Here is a 27,469-nt window from a genome sequence, read left to right on the forward strand (position 1 = left end):
CAGGAGGCTACATAAAACAAGAAACATGGGCTTTCTTTTCTAGTATACCGACTTCTGCCAAAAATAGAGACTATCCAGTACAAGACAGCATGGCCCTGTTCTAGCACATATTTCTTTTCTTTTTTGTATGCGTACTTCCAGTGCAAATTCTTTTCAGCACTTGCGACAGGCGAGAAGGAAAGGGGGAAGAGACACTCTCTCGTGGTCTTGCTTGGAGATAACCAACAGCCATAAGTCGCTGAACTACCAGCTGTTGTTACCGTCGAAACCAACTCCTCTTGCTGGCAACTTGAAATTGCCTATTAAGATTTAATTTAAGATAAACAGACTACACTTTAGCATGGAACCTGGCCGTGGCTATGGTTCTATGTGCGTAAAGATTGGTTAAGAGATGCTTTTCCCCCTTCAGTATTAGATGGAGTTTGTTAAAAATAAGTCCATGGTACTTCTCCACGTGTGTCATGAAATGTGCGAGATCTGTCTGACTCTGGTTTGTATTTCCTGTCGGCACAACGGGCAAGTCTCCAGCTGCAAGGCACACCCCATGCACAGGTCACTGAATGAGAAGGGAGAAAAAGCACAGTTAAAGCCTGATCTTAAAATAGAGATTAAATTAAAAAGTGCAAGCACTAAGCAATTTATTCAGCCTGCTTCTGTTAGCACTATTAAAAACACTACTGGAATTGACTTAATTTCCTAGTAGGCTGCTTCGGTGCAGAGAGGTGTACCATGATAGCACTTCTGTTGGTGTCAGCTTCCTGCTTCTCAGAGAAATCTTGAGAAAACCCATTTATTGAATATCATTTGAATTTTTTTGTTGTTGTTCTCACGTGTTCTGGATTTTACAGCACAACTACCAAGTCAGCATTCACCAGCAACACCTTGGAGACCAAGGAATTAGTCCCAGAAGCCCAGGGACAGCACGTGTACTTTGCTACAATACTCTTTCCTCTCCATATCTCCTGTCCCCCAAACACTGAAACATGCCTAGAGCTTAAAATCTGCTCAGGGTGATGTGGGGGGAATGATGGAACTACTACATCTAGCCTGTACTTTTCACATCCTTAAAAGGATGGAGCATTTTCCATAGGCTACAGTCACTCAAAATAAGCAAGGGCTATATCTGATCTTGCTTCAGGTCCATGCTTAAATAAGCATATTCTGTCTCTATTTTTATTATCATTTATTTTAAGCTTACCTGTGTCCACACGGCCTGAGTTCTGTGTCTGCTATCTCATCACAGCAAAGTGTGCAGCAGTTCTCTCGGATACTCACTTGCTTGAGCAAAGCCAGGCGTCGGTGTCTGAAGAGAAACAAGGAGACCACCCCTACTTTTACATCACACTCAAAACTAGAGATTTGCACATCTGTAGAGCACTGCATTAGACCAGCGCAGCACTCATTTCTGCCAGTCAGCACGAGCATTGGTAAACATCAATTAAAAATATCTCAAAAATAATAATAAAGCTTAAAACATGCAAAGATGTTCAGAACCATCTTTGATTTCCTGGTTGATAATAGTTTGTATCATGAAGAATATTGTTTTTAGTCAAATGAGTTCCAAGGAAGAAATGGACCATGTGATATGTAACAGGAGAGTAAACAGGTAAAAGTCATAGCAATATCATCTTTCAAATATGAAACAAATATGCTAAAATGTTCAGTGGTGGGTTGAATGGTCTAGGCCAGGCAGTGTCTTGACACTAACCATGTTATATTCAGCACCACTCTACAGAAACCTATAGTACCTCTTGCAATGGGTAATTAAGATCCATTTTTCTTTTAATTTAGTTTCTAGTTTCAGTTTGGATTGAACGGGCAGGGGTAATCTTTGCATACCCATAGAGCAACAGTATCCTGCTTTGAATGGACTCTTTCAGGGTTATTGCATATTACATAGACTCCAACCCAGGAGGACAAAATTCCTCTAGTCAGTCATCAGCAGGAAGCCAATTTTTTCAGGTTTCTCTGCAGCTTTTGGTACAGAGAGGAGCTCTCACAGCTACTGCTTAAATGCAGGAAGTTTAGGGCCAGAGGGAGATCAATACCAATCACATCTGATCAGCTCTTTTAGCACATGGCTAAAGACCCCTCAGCTCCTCAGCAGCCTGAAACTAAGACAGAAGAACACTTTGAGCAACGGGTTGACCAAAGATGATAATCCTTTAAGATGATGAGCTAGTTAAGTGAGGTTTTCAGTGCAAAGAAAAGCCCTCACTCATAGCACCTTCAGTTACAAGCAGATGTAAATCCCCGTACTTATAAAGAACTGCAGAACTGCCTGTGTGTTGGATTTGATTTTTCATGTTGTATTATGTTCAGCATCATACACCTCAAGCTCTGCCAATGTGCAATCCAGTAGACCCACGAGCAGTTTTAGAAAAGTTTCGAGTTTTACAATCACTCTGTGCCTCTGCTTTGCCAGCATCAAAACTGCATGACGAATTAGGCCAACTTTAAACACAGACACTATTTAATTAAAATGATTCCTCCTTGACCAACTTAATATTCTTACAAGGCTTATTACAAGCATTTTTACTGTCACAACACTAGTCAATTTATTTTTAACATTGCAGGCAATAATTTTGGTTTAATGGAGTTTAGCCCTCTATCTCCTGTCCTACCCGGTTATGTGGTACCAGGGTCTATGGTCCAATCCTTTTCTGAACATGGAGGAACGATGCCATCAACAGTAACTCTGCCAAGTACAACTCAAAGACTACACAGCCAGTAAACAAAGTGCACTGCTCCTCTAACAAGCCAACACACTCAGAGCACACAGAAGGATTACCTGGGCAAAATGATTTTCTCTTCTGCTGTCAGAAAGGCGTAATCATTAAAGGTGCTAAATTTGATTGGTGGTGGGTACTTGAAAGGTTTTGACCCAAAGTTGAACTCACATTGTTGATAGGACATGAAACTAGCTGCAGCGAAGAAGCCAGATCTGCACGATGAAGAAAATAAACCAAACATTTTAAGGTAACTTAAAGCAGTAAGAGAGCTTTTTCAGACATAGCACTTCCATTAGCAGATCAAAATATGCCCTGAAACAGAAGGACAACCTTCTTTTAGGTAACTGGGAGAAAAGCACCAACACCTCCAGTTTCAGTCGTACATCCATTCTTTGTTTAGTGCTCAACTTCTGAATTTACTATCAGAAATTATCTGAATTTACTCCTGAATCAATCACTGAAAGTTTACACTCTCTACAACTAGGATTAGTCACATGTACCCTAACAGCAAATACATACATCTGAAGAGCCCACAAACGGATCCTCCTTACAGTGATCAGCTCAGCTCTCTCCTTCAGCACGGGAATTGAACAAAAATAAAGTCTTTCTTCCAAATAATTGCTGTTTAATGGAGTTTTGAGGAGCACTGTCAACTCCTAGGAACACTTACATGCCCAGTGCTCCTGCTCTTTCATTTGACTGGGCACAAATTTGGGGAACGTGCCGCAAATCTGGAGCACACGTGTTGTGGGCAACCGGCACGAGATGACGTGAGGCCTGGGAGCTCTGTTCGGACAGGGGCCATCTGCTTCCCGGTGCTCGGAGGGGATTAGCTCACGGCAGCTGCCTCCTTCCCAGCCATACGGACACTTCTCTTTCCGTGTTACTTAGGGAAGAGCCAAGCTGCAGAATATGCAGAGTTAAGTACCCATGGGGTAACGGAATCTGTTAGGCATGTAAATGTAATTGTAAAATCTCAAAAACGTGAACGAAGCTATCAGCACCGTAATGCTAGTTATCCTCAAGCACTAAGAATTTGTTCATCTCTGCTTCAACCTCAGTCTGTTTTGGTGGAGTCCTGCTCTGGTGCTAGGAAGCACCTTTTGAATTTACCTCTGGAAGCTCCCTGGGCCCTGAAATCTGCTCACAAAATGACATCCTAATTGCCCATTTCTAGGCAACTGTGAACAGGAAGGCTGTTTAGTGACAGTATTTATGGCAAGCAAACATTTCCATACAATAGAGCTATTAGCCAGACAGGGTACAAATGAGCACATACTTACACAGCAGATGAGAATACTTGTTTCTCAGCAGGAAGCTGGTTTCCATTTAAATAGAAGATCATTTGCTTTTCTTGCAAGTCTAGGAGAAATCCTATCGTGTCTCCTTATGTGCAAAACAAAAGGTAATTTAAAGATTTCAGCAGTGTTAGAAAAAGCACAACTTTCAGCTATTTATAAGGAGCTGCGTATCTCACTATGAGTTGTCTCACTAAGAAGGAACTTTTTGAAAAAGCATAGAAAAGCAGTGGGAAAGGTAGTAATTAGGAAAAAAAAAGTCAGGAAAAATAATCAAAAAAATATTTTAGGTTGCCACAACATGAATACCACATACACATGAATGTACTGCAGAGCACTATCCAAAGCCAGAGACAACTTTCTCCCTTTGCCTCCCTCCTTATTTCACACCTATTGCAGGTATCTTCACAACATGCATTTTCTAAAGTTTAAGAAGTTTCTAACATCCTTGTACATAATGTCTCCACCGCTCTTAAAAAATGTTAGTTTAGCTACACTTGGAGAGGTTTTTATTAGAAGGGAAGGTGGTACAGGTCACACAAGCACTGCATACCCATATACTCCCACCAAGATTTCAAACCTGACATCAAGTCCAACTACTTATCCAAGATTTTAAAGCAAGACACGCAGTGCCACTGCCTTCAACTGTGACCTGTAAACTAGACGAGTTTTTCTCCTCTCCTAAAATAGCTATTTCAGCTTAAGGCAGACCCAGCATGGAACATCTCAACACAGTTTTTCAGATGTCTGTAGGTCTGCACCTACCAACAAACTAAGTGTTCTGGATGCCAGCAAGAGGAAAATGCAGTGCAGAAAACAAGCGCTAGAAATGGACCAAATTACCTTCTTTCCAACAAGGGTGGGAATGTGGTTTACTTCTGGCATTATACCAGATGAGCTGCCGGCAGCCATCGTACGCACAGGAGTATTCGTCATCCCCGATGCCATAACCTTCCTTTAGGAGGAGAAAAGGGTGAAGCATTTCAGTCTGCAGCCACACAGGAAGGCTAAAGGCTATTTTTATTCAACTAAATCATCCATCCAAGAGCAGGCAGCATTTTCCTCTGCTCTTTAAGGTTCTTTTTCAAACTAGGCTTCATTTCATTTTCAAGTGAAAACACGGTGGGAGCGAGAAGGGGAAAAGGGAATGTCATCTCCAAAGTGGTTTTCATTTTCTGCAAGAGCTAATCACTTCCCTCTACTAAATTCGATCCTACACTTAATCTCAACTCTTGTACCTAAATAGCAGTGTTAATGTTTTGAAGCTTAAAGACAACAGAGGAAGTGTAACTACTCTCTTATCTTGAAGTCCCAGCAGCAAGCTTGCAGTATCTTTTCCCTCCAAGTTATCTAAGTGTCACCAAAACACACAGCACGCAAGCAGGAAATAGCCCCACAGGCTCCTCACTAAATTTGTGCATGAGTCCCTCAGTTTGTAAGAGGGTTCCAAGCAGTGGTCCAAAGGTCTCAAACAAAAACAAACAAAACCACAAAATTCAAAATTTCAGAGTGGAAGAACTCCCATCATGCAGGGGAGCCCTAGAGCATTAAGATGCTTCCCTGTGCTCATTATGGTTGGTTTGTAGCACAAACACTAATCAGGGTCAGACCATGCTTGGATGTCCTAAATTAAAACTGAGTCCAGCTAATGAGTGTACAGTGTTATACTTGTAACTATTGTCTTTTTGTTGCACATGTTGCAAAAAGACAATTACTCTGATGAATGCCACATCGAGTGGCAAAGGCCACCTGCTATTTCTAGTGGAAACCTTAGGAACAGAGATACCAGCAGTACCTACCCACCTAGAGAAACACTGCAGGAACACGGGAATCACACGGCTCAGATGTGACATCTCCCATTTTCCTACCACGTATGGGAAGCACAAACATATGTGCCTTAACATTAAGTGGCAAAAATCTTTTAAACCTCTTAGAGTGTAACAGCAGACACAACTGCCACTTATTTCAAGCAGTCTCTGCAACAGCCAGCATGAGCAATGCCTGTGTTTGGGGCACATCTCTAGGCTTTTGTGTTCTTTTTTGAAGTTGTATTTGTAATTTCATGGTAGAGATGCGACTTCAGAAATGATACAGGGAGCTGCACGTGTTACACACCAGCAGAGGATGCCATTTACATGAGTGTAGGGAAGTAACTGAGCAAGAAGGAAGATTTAAGGACTCGCAGGACACGAGTTAGATGCAAGGAAGTCTGCTCTCCCATTCTGCTCTCATTTCTTGTGACTGATGCTTCCTCCTCTCCCTAGCATTTTTCTCTTGAACCCCCCACCATCACATATACTTACTTTATGCCAGTAACTGGCCTATCTTCACCCTTGGTTCTGCATTTGAGCAAGCTGTAGAATTATTTTCTCTATCAATCCGAAACAAGCAGCTGTAACTGCTTTTCTCTACATTTAAAGGAAGAAGGGGGGATAATCTTGCTTCTGTATTAAGCTGTAAGCAGCAACATGAAATTCCCCAACAGCTCAAAGTGGATTTCTTCCTACAGCTCAGCCAGCTAAAACATCAACCTAAAATCCCAGCTCTATATTTCCATTTGGAAATATAGGCTTAGGCCATACATGCCCTTTGCCACCCTCTACAGTCCTGAACTTCAGGCTGGCTGAGCTTGGAAGGCTGCTGATATGGAAAGCCCTTTCTAAGCCAAACCCCAGGCACACACATGCAGAGGTTCAGCTATAAATCTTTAAAAGTTTGTGTGTACGTGTAAGAGACACTATGCCAAACATTGTTTTATTTCTGCACACGTATTTTTGAAACTGAAATTCAGTCTTCACTGTCCCCTGCTTTGTGGTATTTGCTGGCCTTTGCACTGGAGTATTGAGCAATGTAAAAACAATAAAAAAAACACTCAGACTTACATTTCCACTCACATCAACTTAGTGGACACTGAAATCTTGGCTCCTTATGTGCAAATCAACCCTAACTAGCAACAGAGAATCACAGGTCTTAATGGTTTATCACCTCATATGAGTACACTTTGCCATGACATATCCAGGCAGAAAACGAAGAGCCATAATGACATCTCAGATAATACAAGAGATTATTTTTTGACTGTAGCTATAGCTTGTGTCCGCATGGCACTTGATGCTTTATTGCTGATAGATACATAATTTGAAGAATAAACTTGTAGGAAGAGTAGTTGAAATCAAAAATAAGGTACAAACTGCATGAGAGTGGGAGCAAAGCAAGCTGCAAAGACAGACAGAAGTACTATCAGAATCAGTACTATCAGTATTATCAGAACAGAGAGGAGAGTGACTATGCGATAACCCAACAGTTTTTGTGAAGGAAACAAGTGCTCACTAAAAACACAGACAGGAACCACTGCCCTTATCTACAGTCTAAAGAGTTTCCAAAGAGCAGGCCATGGGAAATAAGTCACATATTTCCCTGTAGCTTCCTAAACAGACAGTGGCATATATATAACAAAAGCTGTCACTGCCAGTGTCTAGGCAATTGTTTAGTGAACGATGCCTGTCTATAGCAATGACAATCCAGTTCTTTCTCTGTACCACTGAATTAACAAAACCCCCCCAAAACAAAACACACACCCACAAACCTCTCCAGGGTGCAGGAAAAAAAATGAGGCTCAGTTTTTGCCACAGAATGACAGTACTTAAACTAGCTGCAACAAGTAGAATAGTGCAGTTCCATTACATGTACTCACATGGTTGAGAAACTTGCTGTCTTTGGTAGCCCATCCTATCTGCATCACTCCTGAAGTGATTACTGTGACTTCGTAGTACCAGACTCCGGAATCGACGCAGAACGTACACCGGACACTTTCAAAGGACGACGCATCGCATCGAGCCTACCACGACCAGAGCAAAAAGTTACATTGCTACAAACCAGCATGGAAACAAGCCCCTTCCTCCCCTGCATCACGTTTCTTGCCTCTAGGAATACACCAGTGCAATTCTGGAGGTAAATAATTAAAAAAAAAAAAAAAATCACCTCTCTTTATAGCCCAAATAGTCACATCTAACAAGCTGGCGTTCATTAAGTAGGCAAGACTGAAGATGTTCAGCGTTAAACCATACAAAAGAATGGAGAGCTGAGGGAATCAAGTTAGAGATTTAAAGACTAAGACAACCAAGATGACAGACTCCTGGTAGATATAAAGGAGGGAAAGGATTTCAATGTAATAATCCAAATGCATCTAGAAATAGTGGGACAAAGAGTTGGGAAAAAAAGAGTAACCTTGAAGGGGAAGAGAAGGGTAAAAAAATAGATATCTACTGTTGTAGAATTTCAAGGGGAGAAAGGGGATGCAATAGCAAGTATATTTTGTGAATAATCCTAGTCAAAAGGAGCAAGCACCAGGTAACTCTTACGCATCCTTTTTTTTTTTTTTTTTTTTTTTGAAATTACGGGGTGCAGACACAGATATTACTTCATTGTGAACAATTTTAGAACTGAGATTAGTAGAGTGGTGCTACAACCTTCAGACAAAGCCAACTTCCCACACAAAGCTGGCAAAAAAGCTTTGATTAATTCTAAGGAAATACAGGAACACATAGCAGCCAGAAATAGTTAAATCACGTCGTCGCCTTTTTTTAAAAAAGGTTATTACAATGAAATGCCATCCTACCTCTAATCCATGCGGGGAGATCTTAAGGTATTCACTGACATCGTTACTGTTCAGCATAGCCCTAATGTTGGTCAGGTCAACCTTCTCGTACGTAAGCTGTCTGCCTTCTTTCAGAACTGCAGAACAAAGTTGCTTTGAATTACTGCTGCAGCAAAACTTAAGTTTTAATTAAGCATTTCATTTGGTGACTATCAGTCCTTCCAGGATACAGGTAATTTTCAGCATAGTCTAATGAAACATCAACATTTTGACTGCACAAAATCAGCACTGCTTACAATAACACTTTATGCTAAAAAGCTTCTGAGCATTAGGGCACAGTCTATACTTCTAATTAGCACTTCTAAAGATTAATTACTGCTTTCCTGAAACCCAGAAGCAAATGGGGCATCCAAGTTCTGACTCAAATGACTTATTTTTTTGCAGGATTTACCATCATATTTATATATTTAGTTGGGTAGAGTTTTCCTGCTCCATTACATGCAAAAAAAGACTTGTCATTGCCTCCTTCCCCTACCTGCCAAGAGAAAAACAAGGTTTCAAACCTTGCGACCCTCACATGTTCCAAGAAAGAGATGAACTTGAAGTGAATGACAGAAGCCATTTCTCTCTTCTGCCTTCCACAGGGAAGGACCAAAAGCATTAATCTACCCAGGTGTCCAGTTATTGACATAAGTAGGTTAACTTACAAACCTGAGATCTTATCAAACCTGTGAAAGTTGGGGATGTTGACTAAGCACTACTGACATGGGTCTGCCATAAGATGCCAGACCCACATCAAGCCAAACAGGGTTTATTGACCCCAATGTAGAGTGAAGACATTGGCAACTACCCATCCCTTAAATACAGTTAGTGGACCCTGCAAATTACAACTAGGCGAGTGAACCAGGGGATTGTCCATCATCATAAAGGATAAATACAGTGGAGTGCCCATCAATCCCACTCTTCACTCTCAGTCTAGAATTTACCTTTTATTAAACACTTTATGAAGTGTTTAATAACTCTTTGTCACTGTGCACCACAGGCACAGGCCAGTGTCAACAGCTGGAGACACAAAGCAAAGACTTTTCAGTGCAGCAGGAATGCAGCATGCAAACCTCGCCCTTCCCCAAAAAGGAGGCAGGCAGTTACATGTGGATTTAGAGAGGCTTTTCTTTCTGAGAGCAATTACAAATGCAAGCTGGGTTTATTTATTTATGAGCAACTGCTCAGGCAAAGCAGAACACCAGCCATGCTCTATCTCTTTGAGGAGCTGCTTAATATTAAATGAACCCATCCCTTTGCTATACCTACACAGATTGTCTAAACTCCACTGGGCACAGAATCCAACCTGGCGTTTTAAATAATCCGGATTATCAGTCCATTTCTCTAGCAAGATCAGCTGGTCACTAATGCACGATTCAGAAACTGTCATTTTATTTTCACCTGTAATTTAACAGCAAAAAAAGAATAAGTGCTATAAACCAGGGATTAGTTTAGTTAAGAACAACATTGTATAAATGCAATAGAATTTTTTTAAACCTTAACTTTACAAATAGCATGAAATTCTTCTCACAAGCAAGCATATGAAATCACTTAAAACTCAGACATCCCACCTCATGCTATGCAGCCACATCCAGAACACCTAAGCCACAGCTGCTCTCCATCTCTTTCAGTGACAAAGGTCTCATATCATAAACCTTTACGTAGCATCTCCAAGCTGAGGAGGGCTGCAGTGAGTTGCAGCAAATCTCTTGTGGGTTTGGGGGGGCAGGGATGCCACTAAAGCAACCACTATTTCTTCATGCCTATAAACGCCTGATCTTGGCTGTTCTCCAACTCTTTAGATTTTTCAACGACAAAGGTCTCATAAGCCTTTATGTGGCAATTTCTAGCTGTGGAGGAGTGAGGTTTCAGCAAAAACAACCTTCAAAGTTGGTTGTTCGGTTTGTTTCGCTGTTGGGAGGGGGAAGGAGTATTTCCTCTGCCTATAAATCCACAAACATTGTTTCTTACGTCTGCATTCCCATTAATCCAATCCTTCCCGTTCTCATAACAAACATGAGGAGATGAAGCAAATGGCAGTCACTCAAAAGCAGCCATACCACAACTCTTAATGGTTAAGGTTGATACTTACTTGTTTGTGCAAACTTCTCCAGGGCTATTAGTGCAAAAAGCATCACTGTCGGATGGGACTGGAAATTCTAGACATGGGCAGCAAGAATGTTTAATGAATACATGACACAGACATGTAGGAAAAGCAGTTAGTCTGTCACAATGTTTTAGGTTGGCAGGGATCTCTGAAGGTCCCCTAGTCCATCCTCCTGTTGAGAGCTGGTTCACGTAAATGAGGCTGCTCAGGGCCTTGTCCATGTGAGCATCTTATTTTAATGACATGTTAGCTGAATAAGCACAAACATACTGGTTGCTATGATGTATGAAAGGTGGAGATCCCACAGCTTCTTAGGAATTGGGGTTTAATACTTGACTGCCCTTCATGATTATTTTCCCCCTTTTATCTACTGAATTTTCCATTTACAGCTTGTGCTTTTTACCACTTATCCTCTGAACGTGCACCTTCAAGGGCCTTTTCCATGCCCTCCCACTAGGCAGCTGTAAATAGCAATAAGATCTTCCTGTAACCACTGTTTCTCTCCAGGCTAAATAAACCCGATTTGCCCAGCCAAGCTAACAAAATAGTTTCTCATTCCATAGCACTGTAGACTCTCAAAGCTATCCATCCAAGAATGGGGCATTGACATAGCCTGGCAACACAGATAGTGGGAGGGCATGAGGAAAGGGGAGCCAAAGGGTAAGAGGATGAACACACTCACAAAAAATAGCCTTATGTTAATCTAAAGACGAACTAACAGACCAAGTACACATCAACTCAACCGGGATGCCCCCACTCCTCCCAAGAGCTCATAGCAAATAAGTTAGTCAACCAACCAGGCACATGAGACTGGCTCCTCAAAATGCCCATGTTTTCATCTCACACCAGTCTCAGACCTACACAACTGCGTTTATTTCATTTGAGATGCTCCTGACCTAACAAGTGAAATCAGAATCGGTTTTTAAGTCAATAGCCCCGAGCACTAACTCGAGAGCACCTAATAAAAGCCTGTTTTTTCCCCCCCAAAACCAAAGAGCAAAGAACTCTCAACTTTCAGAGAATAGAGAATTAGCGACTAAGGGTTATATATTTGAGGTGCCCCTTTTTTTTAAAATATATATAATTTTGAAGTTTCCTAGACCACTTATGCAGATTTCAGTTTGTCCTAACAGTAAATAGCACTTGCAAAAAAGTGGCATATAAAAATTGGTAGGGAGGTTGGTTCTATCCGATGAATTTTCAAATCCTTTTCAGGAAACAAAATATTTGCTCTTTTACCCAGTGCAGAAACAACAGAATACTCCCTGAGTATATCCAGCTAAAGCCTTTTTACCCTTTCTCTCAAGCGCATTCAGTGTCAGGGGGAAATTATCCTTCTGTTTAAGCTTAGATACAATTTGATCAACTTTCCTACTAATGTTTAAATGAAGTATGAAATTATCAAGCAACATCCTAATTGGATGAGAAAAAAATATAAGTGGCAATAGACAGTCTGTCGTGTTAGGATATGCAAGAAATAACAGCTCTTTTAAAGACAGCAAGGTCACAAATATATTTTGGGGGAGTATTTAATAAAATGTCAATTTTCTACTACATTACCAGTATTTAACAAATATGATCCTAATTTTTCACAATAGCCCAAAACCAATTTGTGTTACTTGCTTCCCTTAAAACAAAAATAGTCCCTGATTGAACGAGATTGAAAGATTCTTTACTCAAAGACAGACATCAAAGCTAGACCTGCAATATGACACAAGTAATCCTTCTTTCTAAGGAATTCAAACTATTTTTCCAAGAAAATGGGAGTATTTGTCATGCATGAATAAGTACAAAAAGAACTAAGGCACTTACCAAGCTATGAAGTAGGTATTCTAATATGCCTCTGCTGAGTAAGCCTATGCTTGCAGGACCTGCAAAAAACATTAAAAATTAAAATCTGGGCGTAGGAATGATCATACTCTCAGCCTTGCACAGAACTTTTATTCAGAAGGCAATAGATTAAAGAAGAGCTAAGCACACTGACTTCGCAATACCACCAAGCTCTTAAAAAGAAGAGCAATCGTTGCTCCAGTATTTGCTACACAAATAATTACCCAGTTACTGTCAAATTACAAATATTTTCAATTTATTCATAAATGCATAAACACTTCTAGCCACATTTCAGACGTTTTGAAGCAAGTATTTGCACCATTCACAGCTAATCTTGCACTATGGCACACAGCCAATTAGAAAAATGCTCCCAAATACTGCCTGTGTTATCAATAGAGATACACAAGGGAATCAGACTGATATCTAGAAACACTGAACAAATTTTAGTAAATCCCAAGACAACATTAACAGATCTGCTTGCCTGAGCTTGTACAAGAAGATCTGCTCCTGCGGCACTAAGAGCAAAGCAGACACAAGAAGTCATTTTAGACCTGCTACAACAAGAAGGCAGAAGCATTACAGTACAAAATTGCTTCCTTCCCTTGTCCTTCCTTTTTTTTTGGTGAGAGAAATTGAAATTATGCTTTTAACAGGCATAGAGTGACAGCAGACATTCACTTTGGCCTCATTCCCTTTTTCCAATTGCTTTCAGGAAAGGGAGCAAAAATCTAGATGCATTCAAGAGCATCAGCAGGAATGAAGCTTAATCTTAAATTTCCAGCAGGGTACTAGAAATAATAGGGGATAAAAAGATCTATCTATATATATATAAAGTCACTTGAAAATGGAGTATGCAGCTACATAGGAAAGATGGATTAAGGTCTCATTAAGTGTTAGGCCATATATTGTAGGCATAAGCACTGCTCCACAAATGGTTACATTTCAACTTGACAAACACGCATCAAAACAATTTGATATTAAGTATTTGGAATTGTAAATTAGCCAATTCAGACCAAAGCAAGTCCTTGATGACCAAATCTTTTAACCTTTTAATTGAGCAGTAGACCTGCTCACACCAAAGTCTCTCCTTGATGCAAAACATTACTCAGTCCTCAGAAGACATTTCTGATCTCAGTCTGCACAGTGGGTGCTAAAGTAGGAGGTATTTCAGGGAGTCAAATGCAAGATTTCAGGAGGCTCCCTCCACTCACCTGCTAATTTCTCTGCTAAACAGCCCAATACTGCAGTTGTATTCCGGTGTTTGGCAGGGTGACAAGCATCCTGGCAAGCAGCAGCTCCACTTAAATTTAATATTTCTGTTAACTTTTGCAATGCATCCTAAAAAAAAAAAAAAAAAAGAAGAAATATTAAAAATCTCTAACATCACTAAAGGACACATTTTTTCCCCTCCTAATTCAATATACTTCAAGATATGCTTTTTTATACCCTATTACGAAAAAGCAGCATCATATATATTGCAGGTATCACAGGATGGTTATCTTCTAAGGCAAGAAGATAATATGGAAAGATGTTCAATGTACCAAGTGGCTGTAACTTAAGTTACCACCATGCCATATTTATGGCCAAAAAATCTGATTACATTTCTGGCCATGCACAAATGAACTATTTATACTAAGAACCTGAATAGCAGACCCGCATCAATGGCACTACTGGCACCTTATTTCTGACACTGGTTTAAGTGTCAGAAGACTCACTCCCTCTCCAAAAAGGAGTTTAGACTTGGAAATCCATGATTTTCCATGAGGGGAAAAAATAGAAAAAAAACCCAACATATTCCATATTAAAATTTTAGGATACATCCAAAATATAACCATCAGGTTTTGGATAGTTTTACCACAGTTAATCTAGAGCCAGAGCAAGTTGCCCCCATGGGGGAGAGAGACATAGTGGAGGGAAAAAAGAAGGCAGGGGTTTATCCTGAGAGGATGGAGGAAAACAGTTATGCTCCCCAAAGCAAAGCCACAAAAGCAAAACTGATGGGCAGGTCTGACAAAGTAGAAAGGACGAAGGAAAGAAGGCCGACTGAGCCAGAGATGTGGGATGGAAATGCCTAATGGAAATTAGGCCCACAACGTGCCCTGATTCTGCCTTTAGCCAATAATAGGGCTGTCAAAGATTAAGTATTTTGAGTTAAATAAAGACTTTAGAGAATAAACAGAGTTTACCACACAGCCATTTGCACTTCATGGACTATGGCCTACCATAGCAGAAAACAGAACACGGCCTGCTACTGCTTGCCAGCTGTGGCACAAGTTTGGCACTGACTTAAAACCCAATGAAGGAAAATTTCAGTTTATTCTGAATAAGTAAAGACCCAACAGCAGCAAAAGAGTGACCTGCGGATCCCAAGGCTGTAACTCCTTGCCTCTCACCGTACCCTATAGAAATCAGGAGGGAAGACAAGCCTACATGCAGCCTTCCAAAACAGGTATCTTAGTCCGATCTTGTTAACCATTTTGAAACTTGTTCCTTAAAATTAAGGCACCTAAACAAGTATGATGCAGCTTTAAAAGAGAAACTTTTGCTTACCGAGTACACTGTATAGCTGAACAAAAATTATAGCATCACTCTTAGCATGAGGCATTAATAGCGCTTTCCAATTCCTGGTTTCTTCAAAATGGGCAAAATTATTCCTATTTCTAGTGGTGGGTTTGTTTTTAGGATGTTTGCATAGTCTACATGGCAGCCAAACAACATTTAACTTGGTCAAAAGTCTCAGCGAACTTTAATTAATGGCCTAGAGAAATAAAATGCTTTAGTTACAGAGTTTGCCATCTCTCCAGCCGCTCACCAGTTACGCGAGGTAAAAACTACCCATTTCTTTTCTTACATCCATGGCACTGCAGAACGAAGAGTGGCAGCATAATAGGTTCAGAAAGGATGGCATTTCTGCCATCCTTACCATCGGATGAAACAAGATAGTGAAAAGCTTGAAGACAGACAACTTGTGATGCTGTTTTTCTTCTCTCCAGCCCTTGTGTCTAAGTGATTCAAGAACACTGAGGCACTTGAGGCCCCCATTAAAATGTACATGCTGACATATGAAGGCTTTAGTCTTTTTTGGGGTGGGGAGATGACCCAGTCATCAGGAAAAAAAAAGTGCTCAAATTTGCCAAACTACAAGCTATGTATATAGAAATGTCATTTGTTGCATTTAATACATGCACTTGGGTTGCATGTCTTATACACAGGGAAATAATTGTGGTTTCCTTCCTGAACTTCCCAAAGTTGCACCTTTACAACACTTTGAAGCTTGGCCTGCTTTCTGTAGTACACACTTGTTATGTATCACATATACCTGACAGCAAGAGAGAAGAGCAGTGAAGAGGCCAAAGGCCCAAGTTCCTCTCAAAAAATCCAGATTATTTTTCCACTTTTTTTCTACAGTGTTTCTATCGATAACTAGCAATTGGGTATCAAGGCACTATAAATTACTCCAGCTTACAAGTTACACCCCTTTTCTGACCATCTGACACCAAATCTTATTTCCATCATTGCTGAAAACCAACAAGAAGCTACCATGGGACTGACAACCACCAATGACCATAAGCCATCTGCAGAGAAATACAAATTACAAAGACTTACTTTTGTTGGCAGCGGACATTCATCAAGTAGTAACGTTATAACAGCTGGTCCCAAGGGATCTTCTAATGGAATAACTCTAATTAAAGACTGAACAACCTCCAACCAGCCTTCATCTGTTAACCACAAAACAGAAATAGCACTCAATATAGCACCACAATTCTGAAGGGTTCATAATACACTGGTAAATAAAAGTTTAAACTTTCAATCATCACAGTAACCCAGCTATCTTACAGACACTAGAGAATTAAAAATACAGTTTGTTTTATATCAATGTTTTAGCTTGTAGTAGCTTGGAAGCTTAATTTCAAGAAGAAAGAAAGTTAAGTATACAACAACTTGGATAACACTTTTTTTTTTTTTTTTTTTTTGAGAATGGTCTTGCCCAGGCCTGGGCATCCTCGTCTACTCAAAACTTGTTTTCATAAGCAAAGCTTCTCACCATTTTGTGATTACACAAAGTTTTTCCTTGCAGTTATTCAAAGATTTATATATGTTAATAATAAACTACTAATAACGTAAGCAGATTTGGGTGCTCATCAAGTTGCTGTCTTCAAGATCTGAGTCTGTGTCTTCATACAGGCAAGTGAGGGACAGTGCTGCCTTTGACAGTAACAGATGAACAGGGAAACACATTGACATTTGAGTTTTCTAAGCACATTGCTCTGAAAAAACATTTTATTGACTAGCTGTAATATCAAATCAGGTTAATTTATACAGAAATATATGTTCTGGGACAAATTCTACTTAGAAAGATGAAAATTCCCCTCAACCATGAATTTGATGGTCTTGAGCAGGGAGATTTTCTCCTACTGTAATAGCGATAAAACACCCCTTGTACAAAAAAACAGCACACCTTCAAGGAGAATTTAAGGACAGGACCAGCAAAATACTAGCCAGTATGAATGGGGAGAGGTCTAAGAACAGTAAAACCAAGACAGAAGGTGTGTACAAGGTGCCATGACTATTCAAATCACAGGGGTTTAAGCCATGCCTACGCATATGGGTCAGTTCTGCCCTACCCCAAACTGATATTCTTTGTGGCTTGGGATTCAACATCATTGCAAGGTGCTTGTGGCCATTGGCTGGCCACTTCTGGAGAGCTCATGTGGGAATTGAGGGAGTTCAAATCAAAATACACAAGTGCAATAAGCAACGTGAAGCTTCTGCAGTTCAGAATGGCATTTCATATCCCAAATCTACAGCTACAGGGACACCCAATGTACGCTGCCATGTATTTCTTAGCCAAAAAAAAAAAAGTGGTTTTTTTTTGGTTTTGTTTTTTATTTTGCACTTTGCAATCACAATTGAAATGCCCAGCACATTGCTTTGATACCTGTTTCTGCCATTTCATGCAACGTGATCATTGAATAAGGAGGCTCCTGGTCACTGAAAGAGATATTACACAGGTCAAAATTGATGTACAACTATCAACAGAATACACTGAATAAAATGATAATGCATAGACAAATATGAATCCAGTATGCATTTAACAGAAGAGCGATACTTAGGCTGCAGTCTACTCATACCCTTTTTAGACCTGGAAAGCTGATGACTCTGAGCCACAAAATGGATCATATCCTAACATCAAAATATCTGCAATAGCTGAGAAGTGGCTCGGTCCATATCTGCATACCTAAAAGCCAAACAAAAGGCTTTGGCTTAGTGCTCTTCATTAGACACTGTATTTCAGAGGTAATGAAGTGAACCAAGAGCAGCACACAAGGAAGAGCTCATTGGAATACCTTAAACATCATTTTCTTCTCTCTCCCCCCGCCAGAAATCCTCTGCAAAAACACATAGGTTTTGTATATAAGATGTAACTGAAGGGCAAGCCACCCATCCCAGACTTGAAGCACATGAACAAGAGCTGCTTCAGAAAGTTTGAGCAGGGTCTCAATCCTCTTCAGTAAGCATTTTCAGGACCAGAAAAAGATGCTTGCACATGCAGATGCCCTTCAAATTCAGCATGCCTTAAATGCTTTACTTAGTGCTATGCAGGTGTTTGTACCTTCCTTCCACAACCAATTTCTATAATTCCACATGAAATCAAACTGGAAATCTCAAAATATATCAAGCCTGCAGCTAAAAAAAATCCACCTACTCTAATTATAAACTCAATTTTGACTAAAAATTCATGATAAAAATACATGCTTCTCTCGCATACATAAAAAGACACTTCCCATTAAATGGTTCCACATTTTCTCATTGTTGTAATATCTGAAATATTTTTTTGGCCCTGCTGAGAATCTCTTTGCATTTCCTGTGGCAGCTAAGCTGAGGAGCAGGCAAAAGCACAACAGCGAGGCAAGCAGTTACCTCAACGGAAAGGGTGGAAAGTCTCATAACACAAGTACCAAAATTACAAACACAGGCTAAGAAAACGAAAGAAGACAGCTCAGACCCACAGGATTTCCTGATTCCCTCCCAAGGAGGGGGCACTCACAGTACCAGAACTGAGCAGAGGAGAGCCCTTTATCACTGATTTACCATTTTAGCCGCTTAATAGCCGAATATCACAATCTTCCTCCCTTTTTTCTTTTTGAGGGGGTAGACAAACAACAACAAAAACCCTAGAAGTAATTTTTCCAGTTTCATCAGGAACCCTTTTTTTCTTGCACTCTGTTCTTGCACTGTTCTTTTGCCCTTCAGGGATTTACTACCAAACTGAGGTCCGTATTTCCAGCTGGCTCTTTCATTTGCATTTCTACTTTATTCTGGCCTACTTCAACAGAAAAGGGAAGGAAAACAAAAACAAAACAACAAAAAAAAAGGCTTGCCCCATTGTTTTGCTCAGTTTTGGCATTTTCAAAAGGTAAAAATGATGGTAACAGAACAGCCCTATGCCAGCCATCTCTCACTGAACACCAGTGTTTCCAATCCCCAGATGTTTTTTCAAGCAAGCATCCCTATTAATCTGAAAAGGGACTGAAGTCTAGCAGATCACATCCTTTTTTTCCCTCAGATGCACTGAGGTAATTTTCACAAGCAGATCTGCTCTTATTTGTGGTTATAGGCCTTTGGCTTAATTCAATTGCTTGCAACTCAGCCAGAGAGAGCCAAATGCTTCTCAGAAGTGCACAGTGACTGCACAAGAGGCAATCGGGGTGAGCTGGGACATCAGAAATTCCAGCTCCATACATATATAAGAAAGTATAAGTAAGTAAATAAATATATTTTTAATATATATAACTTATTTTTAAACTCTGAGGATGGTCAAACACTGCAACAGGAAACTAGAGACATAGGGAATCTCCATTCTTTGAAGATACTCCAACACGTAACTGGACAAAGATGTGAGGATTCCGCCCTAACTAGGCCTATCATACAGGTACCTTCATGATTCTGCCCATGCGATTCTCCAATTCTAAGGAAGTAATTAAGTGTCTTTAAAAAAGAAAAATGCAGTAGCCTCAGAAATTTGTGACAAATAAGGTGCCAGAATCAGTGGAATAATTCTGCTTATTATCACTTGGTAGCACAAGAAAATACTTACCAGATTACAAAACTGATTGCAAAACCTACAGGAACAGGGTCAGCTATACCCTGTGAAATGGCTTCAATAGATGAACTGAGCACACAAGATAACAGGGAGATTTGCAAAAAAGATCTGAGATTATTTTAATTAAGAAATATGAAACCCTGACTGAAAACAAAGTCAAACCCAAAATAACATATTGGATTTACATTTTCAGACAAAACAACTGACCTGACAAAAACCATTTAAAGCATTTTACAAAAGCAAGGCAAACTCTTCCTGCAGGCACATTTCAGATGCATCATGCAGGTATATGAAGGAAGGCTCATCTATCCTGAGTCTCAAACTCAAACCCACCTACCCACCTCAAACTGAAAACCCAGCTGTGAAGATCCAGTAGTGCCTTTTTCTCCTGCCTTGGTCTGCCTAATTCCTAACCTGCATTGAATCCCAAAGATGAGCTAACTTTTCCCATCCCTTTTGAGCTCCTTTCAAAGCTCTGTAGAAAGTAATGCCAAAAAAAAAAAAAGAAAAAAGAAAAAAAAAGAAAAAAGAAAGGTTAATCCATAAATATCCCACACACCTTCCAGGGATGCTCTGAGCATGCAAGGAATGCGCTACTGGATCACAAACTGAGTAGTTGAAACATGCAGCTTTCAAAAAGTTGTCAGACTTATAACTGGAAATAAAACTTCTGTCTGATTCTACAAACAGAGATCAAAGCTCTCAGCTTTGCTTAGCCATTTCCAGAGAACTAAATGCAGCCTGAAAGCAAAGCTCTACCAGAAGAGCTCATTTGTAGGACAGAAGCTCCCAAGCTCTGGTACGTTTGCTGCTTCCTACACTGCGCATCCACGCCAGGTAATAAATACTGAGCACAGTCCTCATGCCATGTGGGTGTAGGCCCATATGGGAACTGCTCCTCAGCTCCTGGAGGAGTCTGCACGGGGGTGCTCTGGAGGTACTTGTGTTACCTAGGAAAGGTGCTTCTCTCCTGAGCCTCCACGAGTAAACACACTGCTGCTTCAGGGAGGGTCAGGTGTAGATTGGTGAGAGGATGGAGTCACAGTTTGAGAGCAGGAAAGTACATGGCATTTTCACTCATGTGGAGCTACTCCTTGAGGAGGTACTTACTTATCTACCAACGTCCGAATTACAGCCAGCGTGTCAAGCACCAGCCCGTCCACGTTCTGCTTTTTCCTTCTGGGCTCATGAGGCCCTCGCCCCCGCCTGGGGGGCCGGACAGGGTCCCTGGGGTGGCTCCTTGCTTCAGGTACGTGTGCTCTGCTGTGCTCCGCTTGCCGACTCCGGGATTCCGCGCTGTCTTCGGCTCCGCTGTCATCTCGGCAAACACAGGAGTTTCCCATATTTCCAGCCCCCAAGGTTCCCAGTAAGTGGGGAACGTGGTGCTCTAGGGCGAGCAGTAAACCTCGGAGAAGGCTTCTGCTAGCATAGAACACAACCAAAGCAACTACAATCATCTAGAAAGTTTTAACAGTAATATTTGTATGATCCTGAATTGTGGTTTTTGCATTATATGCGTTGCTACCAGCTGGAATGAATGGGAAGTTGGAGACTTAGCAGCCGACATTATCAGCTAAAATACACATTGGTCATCCAGAAGCAAGTCTGAAAAAGCAAACCCAAAACAAGAGTCAGTGTTACTTCTTTTACCAAATAATAATAAATATTTTAGTAAACAGAGTCAGTTTTGGTGCATATAACACCTAGGAAATCAGGTGTGCATCTAAAGTCTCTTGAGGTGGAGGGAGGATTAGGAAGTTCATTGGGCAGGTAGATGCCCCCAAGATGTACACACACAGTTCCCATCAACACTAACATTATTATTTCTCAGTTTTTCCAAGATTTTTGCATGCAAAAAATACCTTCCCCCTTAAATCTAGCACTCTGCCATCCTTCAAGTATTGCTACATACAACACAAACCACAGCTTGATTTTTTTCTTTATCCTGTATTGAGAGATAGTGCTCAGGCTATCCATCTAGAAGGCTGAACATTTAAAGGTTCTCCTTTCACATCAGGAACAGTCAGTGTCCCTTACAGGCTCTGCAAAACAGTCCACAACTATGAGACTGCTCCTATACAGCCCATGGTTATCTCAGCAAACAATAGACTTAACAGTGAACCGGCTGTTTAGTCCATCTGTGCATAAATAGGATTTTTCTGGAATGCGTCTACATCAACTGGAATCTCACCCAAAGATGCACTAAATACTAACCCTGAAATAAGCAGCAATTGCAGATGTCATTTTAATACCTACAAATCTGTCGGGATGTTGAGGGTGGGTTGCATGTCTCTGGATCTAGCATGTTCCCTTCTGGGAACCAAGACTAATTCAGTCATTTTTCCTTCTTAGCAAGGATAACCTGGATCAAGTACAGGGCCCACTAGTACTGGAATTGCAGGACAATCTCTACTTATCACTGAATGAAGAAAACCAGCAATAACAAAAGGATTAAAAACCCAATGTCATTAACAAGGTCTTTTTTCCAAGGCATAGTCAGGATACATTTCCACAGAACTTTCATATAAAAGCTTCAAATAAAAGCAGGAAAAGTCCCTCCAAAAGACAGCATGTCCCTATTCTCACTTCCAGCATGTCAAAATGAACAATCAACTTTTAAGACTACATGCATTGTTCTTTTGAGAATCTAAAATTAACATTGAAGATAAAAATTGAGGAGCATCCCATCACGATCCCCTCCTGAGGCAACTGGCTGCAATAGTTGGCTGCATTCGGACAAGACTAGAACAACATTAGTTGGGAAGCAACAGACTGGTCCTATGAGCAAGCACAACATCAAGTTTCTGAGTGTAGAGCTGTCACTGGGAAAGCACCTCAAACAAGCCCTTAGGCTCTTCTGTGGCTTCAAAGTATATTCTCTTCTTTAGTACAATGAAGAGGTTAGGATTTAAAAATTAACTGAAGGTTAAACCAGCAAAAAAATCCCTTAGGGGATATTAAATGCAAAAAAAAAAAAAAATTAAGGTCTTGATTTTCAGTTCATGAAACTCTAAACCGCAGATTGCTAAAAGGGTTTTTTTAGTATCACAATATGCTGGGCTTCTGCTCTAAGCAGTTGGACCACAAGAAGGTGTGGGACTCCAGGCTCAGTAGTCCTTCTGTCTGAACCAATATAGATATTTCTGTATTGGTTACCTTCCTAGTCAGTAAAATGTAAATGTCAGGGTGTCATGCAAATTCTACAGGTCTTAAAGGAAGTTACGTAGGATTAGAACCAGCCCGGCCCAAGTGACCTTAAAAAATACCAAAGAAACCCACAAAAAAAAAAAAAAAAAAAAAAAAAAAAAAAAAAAAAAGAACCCATGACACATACTCCCAGTTTAAATATAAAATATGTCTTCTTGAGGAAAAAGATGTATACTAATCCAGATCACTCAGCTATTTACATTTTAGTATTATGTTGATAAAAAGTGAATTATTGTGTGAAACATTAAGAATCTGAAGTCAGTTGACCCGTTCTGTAGCTTATTATAAAAATCTTTAGGGAAACGAAACAGAGCTAAGTCGAGATTAAAACCAATTACAGAAACAAAGGCTTTGTGGTTCATGACTTAAAGCCTTATAAAAACAAGCGACTTCGCCCAACTCACCCGTAAGTTGGCTCAGGAAGAGCTGGACTTGCTCAGAAAGCACCGCAGTGTCACCGGGCTGCACTTCCTTAGGGCGTAGGGAGCCGGAACAGCAGCACCAGATGAGCCTTTATCTTGGGTGCTGAATCATTCTGCTCCACTCTGCTTTCACTTCCAGCAGCAGCACTGTAGAGTCCCTGAAGACGGAAGAAAAAAAATAGTTCATTTGGAAACTGCCTCTTGGACACCTGCAACAACACTGCGTCGCGCTCGGTCTTCAGCCTTTACTTGGGGAAAGCTCTGCCAATGCTTCCAAAAGCAACTTGCCACCTACTAGTTTTAGGATTACACACAGCTCCGCAATACCCAAACCAAATTTACAACCTTGCTATTTCAGACACTAAAGAAAGTGCAGAGCAGTGACCAATTCCTCCCCTCAAATTACTACTTACAGGAAGAAAGAAGGAAACAGTAATAACAGTTCCAGCTCACCCCCAAGGAGTGACAGCAGAACATAAAAGTACAGTATGCAAGTGGATTAGACAAAAAGAAGAAAAACAACAGGATAAAGTCCCTTTATTCAGTAAAACAGCTGCACCAGCTCACGGTCATTTGTGCATCACGGTCAGCAGTAGCCAGAAGAGTTCATTTTCAAACCTTGAACTAAAGCTGAGAGATTAAACACTTGGGAATATGAGCTACAGAAAGAGCTTGCTGTAGATATGCCCTGCACGCTAGAAAGAAAAGAAAAAAAAGAGGAATTTTAACTCTTCTTTCCCATCTACTAATGCACTAGATGGTATTTTAGGTGCTACAGTATACACAGTTTTACAACATTATAACAGAATAAGGCCTTAGCATTAGGTTGCCAGTATGAGCCCTAGCTCCATCACTCTCTGCTGAAAAGAGAGAGGACCAAGTTTTGTTCATCCTATTTTAGCTCAGGGCCAACTACAGGTTTGAAGGTGGAAATACAAAATTTAACCAGGTAAACACAGCCTCTCTCTGCCCTCAGTGAGGAAGGAAGGACTGAATATTTCTTTCCACACCAAACTCAACTGTGTTTAAGTAATGACAGTCACCTAATAGGGCAACCCTTTTAGCCAAAGTATGTCTTCCACAACACAAACTACATTTTCAAATGAGAAATGAGTACCTCTAGAAAAGACTTAAATTGTCTAAAAGAAGGGGACAAGAGAAGGAAAAACAAATGCAGAATATCAGAACAACAGTGGGTTAGGTCTAGGTAGGCTTACCAGATTACCTGACAGCAGACACTCTAAGAAGTCAATGACTGCTAAACAAATAGCTAATGCAGAGAATTAATCTTTCTTAAACCTTTATCTTCTTTCAGCATCCACATAGTTACAAGTCTCTGCAATTGCTTTTAAAATTTGGTTGAGTTTCTTTATAATGTCACGAATGTTAACCAAAGCACACTAGTTTTCTTAAAACATGAAAGGTAAAAGCCACAAATGATACCAAATATCCTGATGATACTGTTTTTAGAGACTGATGTGATATTACCATGCAATATTAACAAAACCATGCTAAGAATTAAGAGCCAACATCAAAGCAGGAATAAGAACAAGCTTCTCTGGAAGGGCGCTGGAAGACCCCAAACCCATCACTCCTTGTCAGGACTATGCAGACTTCCCAGGAACACCATTTTCTGTGATAATTTGCACAAGTCAAAGCAGAAACAAAAGATGTTACTGTGAAACAACTGCAAGGGGAAATAGCAGCCAGAGATAGTTTTCACATTTGCCCAAAGAACACCCTTAGGCAAAATCAGAAAGTGGTAACGAGACTATAAAACCAAGTTACAAAAGCAGCCACACTTAAAAAAGGTCTGATGCTTTAATTTTAACGGTATTTTAAAAGATGGTTCACAAGTTTTTAAGTATTAAAAAAAAAAAAGGTAAAGTCCAGTATGTGCTTTTCTACAGGCCAGGTCATTCATTTACTCTGGATTTTGACCATCTAATGCTATGTTGGGATGCTAGACTAAGAAGTTGCCAAACACATGATCTGAGTATAAGTTCTTACTAAAAAACACCCACAAAACAAACCCTAATATCTGTCCTTTCAAATCTTACTCTAAACAGCTAGTGCTAGACTGGGGGACAGTAGCAGTCTGATGCTTTCACTTTTGCAACAGAAAGTACCTGCTGCAGGAACCCCCTGGCCAAGCATCTACCAGTGGGGAGAGGGGGTACGAGGACATTCTGCCCTGCAGAAACCACATAAACCTCATGTCTTCTGAGCTGAGAACTCGGTTAACTGGGAGAGCAGCAGCTGCTGAGGCCCTCCTGGTGGCTCCGAGCAGAAACTTGCCTTCACTAAGAACATAAACCCCTACATAGATGCACTGTAGCAGAGGAAGCCACTTGCCAGACCGCAGCGGTCTCGTGGGAGACAGAAACGTGCAGCTACATAAAGGAGCTGCAAGCTGACCGAGCTGCCACTGCTGGAAGGCTAAGGGGAAAACGCTCCGGCCGTGGACACGGGCACTATCCAAGTGCATTTAGAGGTGTCCAGCAGCATCCATACCCGCCTTGCCTGGCGGCAGCCACGTCTCCATCACCAGCCAGCGTGCGGCAACGACGGAGGCAGCTGAAAATGGCACTAGCCTCATTTTCTCTGCAAGACACAGTCCAGGAATCAGTGATTCATCCCCTCAAATATTTGGTTACAGCCAACCATAATACAGCTTCGCGATGGAAAAAGCCTCTCCTTCCCATGAAGGAGAGCACACTGCCAAGCAAACAAGGATCCTGTATACATAAATGAATAAAAGTTTCAGCTGCTGAAACCACTCGTCCAGTGCCTATTGCTACTGCAAAAGTAAGACTAGTATTTCCTGTCTCAAGAGCAGGATAACACAGTGGTTCAGTCTATAGATGACAGCAAAGCTGATAGCTTTTCAGATGCAAAGCTGGAAGAGTTTTGGACAGCCATTTCATACTAAGAGCTAAAAAATTAGACATATTATCTAAGCACCTTTCCCAAATAATCAATCTCTCCCTTTTCTGGTGCATTGTAATACCGTGATGCCAGTCAGATGGAAAGTTCAAACTATCGAGAGAGGGAAATACAGCTATGAATTGCTCAAAGCTAATCACCTTAGCTATAGGAGTGAGAAGGGAAAAAACAGCTGTTTGCAAATGTAGGCTTTCATAATATGGAGGCGGCCTCAGTTTTAAGCGAAGGGGAAAGAAAAGGTAGGGGAAGAAAAAGCAAGAACTTCCAGCAAATAAATAGAATTACTTACTGAAGTTAAAGACTTTCTCAGAAGATCACACTGAGGACAGAATAAAACCTCCCAGGTGAAAAAACTTCTGCCACTAAAGAAAAACAGCCACTTATCTCCCCTTGGGGTTGCCAAGCAGCACATGCAAGAAGGGGAACTACAAGCTTCAGGATGAGTAACTAGATGCTGACTCTGTGCTGATTCTTCTGTATGTAATAATGCAACTATAGAATACCATGAATTCTGTGGCACTGACCTGTGCCTGTTTCCCAGAGAAGAGACGGATCAAAGTACCCAGCTTTGACCCAAGCACTTGGCAATGGAAACACCCATATTTGCACAGAGTCATCCAACAGTTTGTGCTTTAATCCTGCAAGCTTCTCTCATAAGTAATCCTAGTTCAGTCACAAAATAGGCAGCAGTTGAAGGACTGGTCTAATGTAGGATCTGCTTTTGAACTTGTCAGAGAATGCTAACATCAGATATGTGGATTTAAGTGACCTTCACTTTCTTATCTAAGCCAGTGTCCAGAACAGGGCTGGTAAACACAGTAGCTACAGAAAGTCTCGCTCTCTCACTGCTGCCCAGGCTTCACTTTATCTGTAGTTAAGGAGAGATCAGTCCCCAGGGCTCTTCAAACACCAGGGACTTTCTGAAATAGAAATTAGAGTATTCACCACCTCCCAGCTTCCTCCCTCTGAACTCATAATTTCACTTCTTATGTTTGTTTAGATGGAACTGTCCTTTGTACCCTGACCTTAAAAAAAAAAAAAAAAAAAAAAAAAGCTTAGCTTTGTGTTTGATAATTAGCAAGTCTCAGACACCTATTCAACACCAGATTCAATAAACCAGAACTAGACTTGCAAATTCAATATCCCTCAACTGTTTAGAGGGTCATCTTTGCAAAGAAAAAGCTAC

At 40.7% G+C, this 27,469-nt stretch overlaps 1 protein-coding gene across 1 annotated transcript; it reads right to left on the minus strand.

Moving 5' to 3' along the window:
* Positions 1 to 317: 317 nt before the first annotated feature.
* On the minus strand, positions 318 to 27,243 carry RSPRY1 (ring finger and SPRY domain containing 1). The gene is made up of 16 exons (XM_010222581.2): positions 27,229 to 27,243; positions 23,320 to 23,469; positions 20,819 to 21,313; positions 17,543 to 17,595; positions 16,210 to 16,322; positions 13,815 to 13,941; positions 12,586 to 12,644; positions 10,759 to 10,825; positions 9,936 to 10,067; positions 8,646 to 8,761; positions 7,722 to 7,865; positions 4,874 to 4,985; positions 4,016 to 4,118; positions 2,792 to 2,944; positions 1,199 to 1,303; positions 318 to 556 (listed from the first exon to the last, which is right to left on the minus strand). Exons 3-16 carry the CDS (start codon positions 21,163 to 21,165, stop codon positions 460 to 462), a joined length of 1,728 nt encoding a protein of 575 aa, XP_010220883.2. The 5' UTR covers positions 21,166 to 21,313; positions 23,320 to 23,469; positions 27,229 to 27,243; the 3' UTR covers positions 318 to 459.
* Between the last annotated feature and the right edge of the window lie 226 nt (positions 27,244 to 27,469).

The sequence above is a fragment of the Tinamus guttatus genome, unplaced genomic scaffold (genome assembly GCF_059628265.1).
Source record: "Tinamus guttatus ecotype Peru unplaced genomic scaffold, ASM5962826v1 Tinamus_guttatus_pri_ptg000674l, whole genome shotgun sequence".
In the NCBI taxonomy this organism is placed as follows: Eukaryota; Metazoa; Chordata; class Aves; order Tinamiformes; family Tinamidae; genus Tinamus; species Tinamus guttatus.